The following is a 12,470-nucleotide window of genomic DNA, read 5'->3' on the forward strand; positions in this document are numbered from 1 at the left end:
GAGACCACTCAATGGGGAAAGAACAGTCTTTTCAACAAATGGTGCTGGGGAAACTGGATATCCACAAGCAAAAGAATGAAGTTGGACCACATACAAAAATTAACTCAAATGGATTAAAACCTAAATATAAAAACTTACAACTATAAAACTTCTAGAAGAAAGCATCATGAAACTTTTCACGACATTGGAGTTAGCAATGATTTCTTGGTTATGGAACCAAAAGCAGAGGCAACAAAAGTAAAAATAGATAAATGGACTACATCAAACTTAAAAACGTTTGTGCATCAAAGAACTCAATCAATAGAGTGAAAAGGCATACCACTGAATGGGAGAAAATATCTGCATGTCATGTATCTCATAAGGAGTTAATATCCAAAGGATATAAAGAATTCCTGTAACTCAACAACTAAAAAATCAAATAACCTCATTTAAAAATGGGCATAGGACTTGAACAGACATTTCTCCAAAGAAGATGTACAAACAGCCAATAAGTACATGAAAAGATGTTCCAACAGCACTTATTAAGAGATCAGCTGCTATGAACATGGGTGTGCAAATATCTATTCAAGACCCTGCTTTCATTTCTTTTGGCTATATACCCAAAAGTGAGATTGCTGGATCATAAGGTAGTTCTATTTTTAATTTTTTGAGTAACTGCCATACAATTTTTAATAGTGATTGTACCATTTTTAATCCCACCAATAGTGCACAAGTGTTCCAATTTCTCCACGTCCTTGCCAATACTTGTTATTTTGGGTTTTTTTTGGCAGTAGCCACCCTAATGGGTACAAAGTGATATTTATGGTTTTGATTTGCATTTGATTTGATTTGCATTGATCATTAATGATCACAAATGCTATATGAGTCCACTTATATGAGGTATCTAAAGTATAGTGAAATGCACAGAAACAGAAAGTAGAATGGTGATTATTAGGGGTTGGGGGAAGCAGGAAAGGGGAGTTGTTGTTTAATGGGTACAGAGTTTAAGTTTTGCAAGATAAGAAAATTCTGGAGACTGGTTGCACAACAGTGTGAATATATTTAATATTACTGAACTATACACTTTTAAATGGTTAAGATGGTAAATTTTATGTTGTGTGTCTTTTTTACCACAATTTAAAAAAAAAAAAGAAAAAGATCACTGGATGGGGAGTCAGGAAACTTGGATCTTCCAGATCTCACTAAACACTAAACACTAAACACTAAACACTCTCTCTTCTATTAATATTTTCCAGGCACAGGACACTTTGAAATGAACACTAACTGTCATTTCAACTTGGAACCTCAGCCTGTCCTATTGCATGCAGTGCTTCCCATTTATGAGTCATTTATAAGAGATCAGCTCCACAGAGACAGCATAATCTCACAAGCCCCTCCCAAATGCATACTAGATTTCATCTGCAAATGCAACTCAATAATAAAAAGACAAATAACCCTATTTAAAAATGGGCAAAAGATATGAAGAGATATTTCTCCAGAGAAGATACAGAAATGGCCAATAAGCACATGAAAAGATGCTCAACATCAATAGTCATTAGAAAAATGTAAATCAAAACCACAAATATGAGATTCCACTTCATACCCACTAGGATGGCTATAATAAAAAAGAAAGACAGTAACAAGTGCTGGCAAGGATGCAGAAAAACTGGATCCCTCATACACTGCTGCTGCGAATATGACATGATGCAGGCACTCTGGAAAACAGAATGGCTGTTCCTCAAATGAGTTACCATCCGGCAATTCCACTCACAGGTATATACCCAAGAGAATAAAAACCTATGCCCACGCAAAAATTTGTACTCGAATGTTTATATCAGCATTATTCCTAATAGACAAAAAGTGGAAATAACCCACATGTCCATTAACTGATGAATGGATTAAAAGTGTGGTCTATCAAAGTGGTTACCAGGATAGGGGCTGGAAGGTAGAAGAATAGATAGAAGTTGGTAAAAGGGTATAAACTTTCAGTTATAAGATGAATAAGGTCTGAGGATCTAATTAATATAAAACACAATTATAGTGACTACAGTTGAAAATAATGTAATGTATAACTGAAATCTGCTAAGAGAGTAAACTTTAATGTCCTCAAAAACACACACAAAAAAGGTAAATCTGTGAGGTGATGGATGTGTTAACTCATTGAGGAGTATCCTTTCACAATGCATCTGTTCATCACATTGTACACTTTAAATATCTTACAATTTTAATTGGCAATTATACCTCAATAAATCTGAAAAAAAAGTCTATCTATACAATGGAATATTATTCAGCCATAAATAGGAATGAAGTACTGATACATGCTACAACAAGAATGAACCTGGAAAACATTATGCAAAGGTGAAAGAAGCCAGTCATGGAAGATCACATATTGCGTAATTCCACTTATATTAAATGCTCAGATTAGGCAAATCTGTGCAGACGGAAAGTAGATTAGTGATTGCCTAGATCTGGAAAGGTTGGAGAGAAATGGGAAGTGACTGCAAATGAGTATGACATTTCTTTTAAAAGTGACGAAAATGTTCTAAGATTAGATTGTTGTGATGGTTGCACAACTGTGACTGTACTAAAAATCACTGAATGGTATACTTTGGATGAGTTACCTTTCAATAAAACAGTCTGAAAAAGAGAGAGATTTATGCATAAAGGAATATGTCCTGGACAAGTGAAGTTTATTCCTTTAAGGATCAAAGCTTAAATGTTTTCCCTTTCTTTTCTGTATTTTAACCATTTTGTATTAGATTCTCCCCATCCCCAATAAAAATGTATAGCTTGTTTTCTTTTACAGAGCAGAGTGGATGCAACTGACCTCTTATGTATGCCTCAGGGTCATTTGAAACACAATTTTTTGTACTGTGCTAAACAGAGATGCCCCTACGAAGCTGTGCCCGGTTTTTTGTGTTGTTGTTGTTAAGTTTAATTGGCATTATTAACATTTTCTCCATCATTTTTATTTATTTATTTTTCCTTTATTGAGATATAACTGACATACAACATTGTTTAAGTTTACGGTGTACAACATGTTGATTTGATACATTTATATATTGCAATATGATTACCACCATAGTGTTACCTAACACCTCTAACATGTCACATAATTATCATTTTTTTGTGGTGGAACAATTAAGATCTAGTCTCTTAGCAACTTTGAAGTTTATAATACAGTATTGTTGCCTATAATTACTGTGCTGTGCATCAGATCTCCAGGACTTATCTACTAGTTGCAAGAAGTTGTGACTACTGGAGTGTCTCTGTGTCCTTCCTCAGGTGGAGACTGTTTAGCTATGCTCCTCATTGACTGATATGCCTCAGTTTGTCCTCCTAACAAAACTGCTGGAGTTCATAAAACCCCATATAATAGGCCCTATAAAAAATTATATGGAAAAAATGAGTTGGAATTAAAAATCAGAGGATGTAGATGTGTTTCAGCACTAACATTTATATGTGACCATAAGCAAGTATCTGCATCTGAGTTGTAAAACAGTGCTAATATCTACAATGCAGAGGCAAAATGAGAACTAGAGATATTAATGTGAAGCATTCAGTATAGATCCTAGCACATAAAAGGTAAAATGTAACTGATAGTTTGTATCAGTCTCAAATCTACTAAACACTACTTGATTACCTTGAACAAATCTCTTCATCTCTGAGTCTCAGTTTCTATAGTGTTAACATGTGAGAAAAGGTCTCCCCTCGCCTCACAGAGTGTTGGAGGGCAAATCGATCATGCATTATTTATAATTTTGTAAACTCCAAAGAGGTACAAAGTATTATTCATTGATCTTAAGGATGACAAGAAGATCCTCATTAAATTAAAAATACTGTTTAAAAAAAATGCACTCTCCTCCTTGCTAACACTAGCATCTCCAAATGCAAAGGAATATGTGGTATACACCAAGTATACATAAGTAAGATTAGTAACATCTTACTAATTCCCTGTCATTAGTAAGATGTTCATAATCCATCCTAGAAAGTCTGTGGCTCACACTCACTCATCATTTCCCAGAAAAAGCACCCCTTCCCACTGCTGTCCTCAAATCAGTTGCTCAGCAAGGTCTCACAGAACACTCACTATGCACACAACCCTGAGCTATACGCTGAAGGAAATTCCCACAGAACATCAGTTCCTGCCCTCAAAATACATAGGTTATTTTTGTTGGGAGACAATTCTTATGTTATTAGAGGACACTGAATCTGCATTCTAGGGATGACTATCAGAAAACCATAATATTTTGAATGTGGCTTATGAAAATCAGTTCTATGACTTGGTCACAACTTCAGAAAAGAAAGTGCTAAGGTGTGTCCTACAGACTCTCAGTGCTGTACTGCAGAGGGACTAATATAAACTGGGGTCAGAAAGCTTCCCCAAGGAGATACACCTTGAAAGATGGGCAGGATCTGGATAAGTTTAGGGTAGACTGGTACAAAATGGGATTTTCTCATGAAATAAATCACAGGAACAGAAGTACAGAGGTGAGAAAGGGCCTGATGAGAAAGCAGTCTGCTTGAGGGTAGGGTAGGTAGTACTGTAAGTTTTATGTTCCAATTTGTCAGAGCCATCAACAGTGCTTTACATCTTATAGTTAATCTAAGTATCTATTACGATGGTATCTTTGTCTCCTAAAATATCTAACAGTGGACAAAAAGAACAATGTTACCTCCCTTTTGCACCTTACACACTTTTGAACCATTCCCTACCCCATCCTTCCAAGAATACAGGCTTTCACCCACCTCCATGTCATCTTCCTTTTTCCTTTTGTTTACTGACTCACTTCCTTCTTCGTCTTCTTCTTCTTCCTCTATGATTCCTTCTACTATAGATTTTGAGCCTTCTGGACTTGTAATTCCTTCACACCTATGTTTTTTTAAAAAAAAAAGTGTTATCACACACCTCTCTTCTACACACAAATTACCTTAGAGATGCTGATATTTATGGCCTTTTATAATCAAATATTAGTTAAAACTTAACAGTGCTCCTGGGAGAAGGAGGGTGTGAAAAATGTGCATTTTAAAATGTACAAAAGTTGACCAGGACTGTGGAAGTCATCACCAATGTTTGACTATACTCCAAGGGCTGGTTTCCAGTTCCTGCAGCGTATATACTGACCCACAGAAGGGAGTAACCGTTTCCTGAGGCATGGTGACAAGAGTTTTATTGGCGTTATCTTATATAATCCTCACAGTAATCCCATAAAGTAGCTCTGAAGAGTTAAAAAAATTGTCCAGGATCACTTAGCTCATGAGTAGATGAGGCTGGGAGGCAGATCCAAGCCCAATTAACTCTAAAGCATAGTGCTTTTCTACTGTACCCTGCCTGTAGTAGAACAAGGCTCAAACAGATTGGTAAAAGGCCCCCACTTTTAATGAGCTGACAGAAACTGACAATTACAATAACCAGGGCCACTGGTGGTGCAGTGGTTGAGAGTCTGCCTGCCAATGCAGGGGACACGGGCTCGAGCCCTGGTCTGGGAAGATCGCACATGCCATGGAGCAACTAGGCCCGTGCACCACAACTACTGAGCCTGCGTGCTGCAACTACTGAAGCCCATGCTCTGCAATGAGAAGCCACCACAATGAGAAGCCCGCGCACCGCAACGAAGAGTAGCCCCTGCTCGATGCAACTAGAGAAAGCCCGTGTGCAGCAATGAAGACGCAATGCAGCCAAAAATAAAAATAAATAAGTAAATAAATTAATAAAAAATAAATAAAAAACAATAACCAGGGCCAGATAAACCTTAGAGATTAGCACATCTGATGCAACCAATTATTGTTGTTTTTCATCTAAAAATATTATCTCTATTATGTAATTAGGTAGAAAAATTATTATAGGAATAGCTGGTACCATAATTCCTTTTAAAGAGAACTCGGGGCTTCCCTGGTGGCGCAGTGGTTAAGAATCTGCCTGCCAATGCAGGGGACGCGGGTTTGAGCTCTGGTCCGGGAAGATCCCACATGCCGCGGAGCCACTAGGCCCGTGAGCCACAACTACTGAGCCTGCGCATCTGGAGCCTGTGCTCCGCAACGGGAGAGGCCGCGACAGTGAGAGGACCGCGCACCGCAATGAAGAGTGGCCCCCGCTCGCCGCAACTGGAGAAAGCCCTTGCACAGAAACGAAGACCCAACACAGCCAAAAATAAATAAATAAATAAATAAAAATAAATTAAAAAAAAAAAAGAGAACTCGGAAAAAAATACATTGACAAGCGTTAAAGGTAAAACCTCAACAGCCTATGCAGCAGCTAGGGCCAAGGTCTGCTCTGCATGATAATCTGTTATTTTGCCCTTGAAAAGGGAGAGAGAAGGGAGGAAAGGAGAGAGAACAAGCAAGACAAAAAGAGACTGGGATAAATTCAAGGGTCAGTCAAGCTTCAGTGGTGGATTTTTAAGAATAACTTCTCCTTCTCTGTCTCCTCTACCAAACCTTCAGTGACCTGTATGTTCACAAGTGTTTTGTTAAGTGGGGGTTTTCTTAGGAACTTGGGGTGTCAAGTTTCACATCTAGGTCAAAGTATCAAAGAAACAACATGTGCTTTGGGAGTGGATTGGGAGGTTCAAGAGAATTATACCTAGATCAAGAAGGGCAAGAAGGTTCCAGCAGATATCTATGTCACAATTAAAACACACAGACTCTTACATACATAGGTTTACATATTTAGAGAAAACACCACTTGAAGTAAAAATTTACAAATCAGCGAACTACCTGCATACAAGCCATGTAAATTAACTCCCTTTCAAAATGCTTTACCACTGCTTAGACAAGTCAGATCTCAAAATATTTAAGCACTGAAAAGTTAGCAGCCTCACAGCTTATTTAAAACCTCTGCATTGTGCCTGCCAGATATTACTACTCAAATTTCCCTTTCCCTTTTTATATATTATGGATATAAAATCCGTAATATAGGCCTTGAAGTCAAAAACACGGGAATTTGAATATGAGCTCTATCATTCATTAGCTATGTGATCCCGGGAAAGTCACTTTACCTTTCTGAACTTCCATTTCCTCCCCTGTAAAACAATAGTTACCTTGAAGAGGTATGGTAAGGATTAAATGAGATAGTGCAAATGAATGAATGAATGAATCTAGGTAGTGATCATCAATGGCTACTAACATTAAAAAAATAAAAGAGACAACCAGACCATTATGTGCCTCCTGATGGCAGTATACAATATCACCTATACTTGCAAACAAATAAAAAAACCAAAATAACAACAAACAAACCTAAGATTGATCAAACCTCTGATCTAACAATTTACAGAAAATACAGGGAATAAAGGAACATGTTAGATTACACCTTGAGGAATCAATCAGCAAATCCAGATTGTGGGAAGTTCTACAGGGCAAACAACTAGATTTCCTCAACAAATAAATTGCCAGGAAAAAAAAAAAGAGAGAGAGAGAAGTGGAACCTATAGATTAAAAGATACTTAAGAGATTTATCAATCAATTGCTATGTATTTACCCTATTATAATTCTGGTTTGAACTAAAAACATTTATGAGATAATCAGGTAAGTGAATACTAAAGACCTTTGATGATATTAAGGAAATGTTAATTTTTTTAGGTGTGAAAGCGGTCTTGTGACTGTGCTTAAAGTGTCCTTACCTTTTAGAGCATACCAAAATCTTACAGAGGAAATTATGTTTATCTGAAATTTCTTTCAAAATATTTTGTCCTTAGGGGAAATAAATAGGGGCACAGATGAAACAAGACTGTCCGTGAGTTCATAACTGTTGAAGATGGGCAATGGGTACATTGGGGTTCATTATATTATTCTACTTGTGTATGTTTGAAAGATTTCCATTACACAAGGTTTTAAATTTTACATAGTGTATATAAAATACCTTGCACAGTGCCTGGCAAATAGCAGGCATTCAATAATGCCATTATCATTTTCATCAACTCTTGTGCTGTTTGTCCTGGTGGGCAACATTTTCCCAATTCACCTAAAGTTTATTTTGTGACTATATAGCAATACCCAGGACTGATGTAACCCTATCCAGGAGGATCAATTGGGCTAAATAATCTTAGCTCACCCTTAAAATCTGGCTTTCACTCAGGCTATGCCAAAGCTTTTATAATATAATTTCCTCACAACCAGGCTTGGCTTAGAAGGAGACTCTTATCAGAATAAAACCATATACTGGCACAAAAACAGAAATATAGATCAATGGAACAGGATAGAAAGCCCAGAGATAAACCCACACAGATATGGTCACCTCATCTTTGATAAAGGAGGCAAGAATATACAATGGAGAAAAGACAGCCTCTTCAATAAGTGGTGCTGGGAAAATGGGACAGCTACGTGTAAAAGAATGAAATTAGAACACTTCCTAACACCATACACAAAAATAAACTCAAAATGGATTAAAGACCTAAACGTAAGACCAGACACTATCAAACTCTTAGAGGAAAACATAGGCAGAACACTCTATGACATAAATCACAGCAAGGTCCTTTTTGACCCACCTCCTAGAGAAATGGAAATAAAAACAAAAATAAACAAATGGGACTTAATGAGACTTAAAAGCTTTTGCACAGCAAAGGAAACCATAAACAAGACGAAAAGACAACCCTCAGAATGGGAGAAAATATTTGTAAATGAAGCAACTGACAAAGGATTAATCTCCAAAATATACAAGCAGCTCATGCAGCTCAATATCAAAAAAAAACAACCCAATCCAAAAATGGGCAGAAGACCTAAAAAGACATTTCTCCAAAGAAGATATACAGATTGCCAACAAACACATGAAAGGACACTCAACATCACTAATCATTAGTGAAATGCAAATCAAAACTACAATGAGGGCTTCCCTGGTGGTGCAGTGGTTAAGAATCTGCCTGCCAATGCAGGGAATATGGGTTCGAGACCTGGTCCGGGAAGATCCCACATGCCGTGGAGCAACTAAGCCTGTGTGCCACAACTACTGAGCCTGCGCTCTAGAGCCCGCGAGCCACAACTACTGAAGCTCGCGTGCCTAGAGCCTGGGCTCCGCAACAAGAGAAGCCACCCCAGTGAGAGGCCTGCGCACCGCAACGAAGAGTAGCCCCCACTCACCGCAACTAGAGAAAGCCCGTGCGCAGCAACGAATACCCAACTCAGTCAAAAATAAATAAATTAAAAAAAACAAAACAAAACAAAACTACAGTGAGGTATCTATCACCTTACACTGGTCAGAATGGCCATCATCCAAAAATCTACAAACAATAAATGCTGGAAAGGGTGTGGAGAAAAGGGAATCCTCTTACACTGCTGGTGGGAATGTAAACTGATACAGCCACTATGGAGAACAGTATGGAGATTCCTTAAAAAACTAAAAATAGAACTACCATATGACCCAGCAATCCCACTACTAGGCATATACCCTGAGAAAACCATAATTCAAAAAGAGACATGTAACACACTGTTCACTGCAGCACCATTTACAATAGCCAGGACATGGAAGCAACCTAAGTGTCCATCGACAGATGAATGGATAAAGAAGATGTGGCACATATATACAATGGAATATTACTCAGCCATAAAAAGAAACGAAATTGAGTTATTTGTAGTGAGGTGGATGGACCTAGAGTCTGTCATACAGAGTGAAGTAAGTCAGAAAGAGAAAAACAAATACCATATGCTAACACATATATATGGAATCTTAAAAAAAAAAATGGTTCTGAAGAACCTAGGGGCAGGATAGGAATAAAGATGTAGACGTAGAAAATGGACTTGAGGACAAGGGGAGTGGGAAGGGTAAGCTGGGACAAAGTGAGAGAGTGGCATGGACATATATACACTACCAAATGTAAAATAGATAGCTAGTGGGAAGCAGCCGCATAGCACAGGGAGATCAGCTCGGTGCTTTGTGACCACCTAGAGGGGTGGGATAGGGAGGGTGGGAGGGAGACGCAAGAGGAAGGAGATATGGGGATATATGTATACATATAGCTGATTCACTTTGGTATACAGCAGAAACTAACACACCATTGTAAAGCAATTATACTCCAATAAAGATGTTAAAAAAAAAAGAATGAAACCATAGCTTCCAGCACTGAACACTTAATTTAACGTCCTTTCTCTGGTATTCTTCACCTTTTAACACCTACAGTTGTGCTAATAAGGTAATCCAGTATTATATAGAAGACATTATTTGGCTTTGGGATTTCTTCAAAAAAGAAGAAAGAAAAAAAGAAAATCTATATAGCTGGCCCTAATGAGCTCACTTATAAAAATTATCTAAAATAATGAAGGCTTTCACCAAGATGGTAGAATAGGTATATGACAATAAAAGCAATCTGTAATTCCTTCACCATGTTTCAGCCTCTAACCAGCCCAAGGGGGCAAAATAAGACCTACTGTTTGACTTGGCCAACCATTGAGACACGGGCAGACTCCAGATTTCGAATCTGCCCACTCTTCACACTAGAAGAGAAAAGTGAGACAGGAGAGAGGAGGTTATTCAGCATCCATAATATCATGTCACCAGGGTCAAATCAATAATTCTGCAGATTCTGTGCGATCTACTAAAAAGGTGTGGTTACCAATGTAGCTTACCATGGAGACTACCACTACTTCCCACATGGTTATTATGGCTATAAGCCAAGCAGTAAAAATTAAGTAAAGGCATTAAAATCACTTCAGTTCTGCAAATATTTACCAGTAGGATACTATGTGCCAGGCCTGTGCTCAAGAAGCACATAATTCAGTGGGGGAAAGAAACACAACAAATAATTTTAATATAATAAAGCAAGGTTCAAAGGAACCACTTTATTCTAAATGAGGTTAGAGAAAGCTTCCCAAATGTCTTGCCTAAACTGAGGACTGAAGATAAGTTAAGCGGAAGGTAAAAGCTGGTGGTCGGAGCAAAACAGGCAGAAGGCACGTTGTGAATGAAGACACTGTGATGTGAAAAAGTCAGGAGGATGATGATTTTAGAAGGCAGAGTGCAAGGAGGAGCAGAGGAGAGTAAAGGAGTAGTGTGACAGAATAAGGATAGGCATGCAGGGGCTAGCTCCTAGAGGGTCTTGCATGCCATGATAGAACTTAGGAGCTTTGACTCTATAAATATAGATTAGTCTTCTCAGAGTTGGCTAAGGCCCAAGCAAAAAGACATGTCCCAGGGGGAACTGAAAACACCACCTGAAGCAGGCCCACAAGAACACATTTCTTCAAATCTCATTTTTTAGCTTAAAACAAACAAACAAAAAAATCACATAAAATTTTAGTGTACCCCCCCTTAGATAATGACTTTGTTTCTTATTTTAATGATAAACAGAGGCAATCAGAACTACTACGTCGTTTTTCTACCACAAACTGAATCTACAAATCCACTAGTATTTAAAATCATATACTCTGCCTTTGAAGACTGTTTAATAGGTGAAATATCTCTGTTCCTATTCAAGGCCAATGTTGGGCACTGGTTTCCCATCCTCTCTTGTTTATGAAGACCTCGTTTCCTTTACTTATCCTGTCTCTTTCTTATGTTGTTATTTTTTTCTCTAGTGAATACTATAAAACATCCTTTAAAAACATCCTCTAGGGGACTTCCCTGGTGGTCCAGTGGCTAACACTCTGCGCTCCCAATGCAGGGGGCCCGGGTTCCATCCCTGGTCAGGGAACTAGGTCCCACATGCCACAACTGAGAGTTTGTATGCCGCAGCTAAAGATCCCAGCACAGGTAGCTAGCTAGCTAAATGAATGAATGAATTTTAATGAATGAATGTTTTTAAAAAATGATCCACATCAAAAAATAAATAAAAATAAAAACCTTCTCTAGCCTTTTAAAAACATTTTCAACCCCATATTCACTTCTAGATACTACCCCATTTCTCTGCTCTCCTATACAACAAAACTTCTCAAAAAAGTTATCTTACATGCTTTCTCCACTTTGTCACCTCCCATCCTTTCCTCAACCAATATCCCCAACTTATATCAGGTTTTTATCTCCTACTTTCTGAGATTTCCTTTGTCAAGGTCACCTCCATCATGCCAATCCTAATGGTCATTTCTTAGTCTTTACCTTACTTGATCTCTCAGCAGCATCTGACCTAGATCCCCTCTCCTTTCTATAAACACTTGCTATGCTGCTCTCTTGCTTTCCTTCTATCTCACCAACTGTGTCTTTTCAGTTTCTTTTGTTGGATCTTCCTTTCCTTCCCAAGCTCTCAATATTGTAGAGTAACCCAAGGCTCAGTTCTTGGATCTTTTTCTATCAACTAGGTAACTGCATTCAATATTTTGGCTTTAAATGTTATCTATGTGATGATGATTCTCCAATTTATCTCTAGCTCAACCTCTTCTAACTAGTGTATACACGTGCCTATTTAACATTTTCACTTAGATGTATAATAAGCATTTCAGCTTATCCAAACAAAAATCCTGATACCCTGCCCCTTGCCTGCTCTCAAATCTGCTGTTCTTTGTCTCTACCATTCACCAATTGCTTAGGCTAAAAACCTAGAAGTCATCCTTGAATACTGCATCTCCCCCAA

At 38.0% G+C, this 12,470-nt stretch overlaps 1 protein-coding gene across 2 annotated transcripts in view; it reads right to left on the bottom strand.

Moving 5' to 3' along the window:
* Nucleotides 1-12,470, bottom strand: part of PPME1 (protein phosphatase methylesterase 1) — a 76,894-nt gene that overhangs the window by 9,545 nt on the left and 54,879 nt on the right. The window contains exons 8-9 of one of the 2 annotated variants that reach the window (XM_061201261.1): nucleotides 10,336-10,401; nucleotides 4,729-4,852 (exon numbers count right to left, since the gene is read on the bottom strand). In XM_061201261.1, coding sequence (XP_061057244.1) covers nucleotides 4,729-4,852; nucleotides 10,336-10,401 — 190 coding nt within the window. The remainder of the gene's footprint in view (nucleotides 1-4,728; nucleotides 4,853-10,335; nucleotides 10,402-12,470) is intronic. The other variant, XM_061201262.1, reaches the window with a different exon arrangement.

Source organism: Eubalaena glacialis, chromosome 10 (assembly GCF_028564815.1).
Source record: "Eubalaena glacialis isolate mEubGla1 chromosome 10, mEubGla1.1.hap2.+ XY, whole genome shotgun sequence".
Classification (NCBI taxonomy): Eukaryota; Metazoa; Chordata; class Mammalia; order Artiodactyla; family Balaenidae; genus Eubalaena; species Eubalaena glacialis.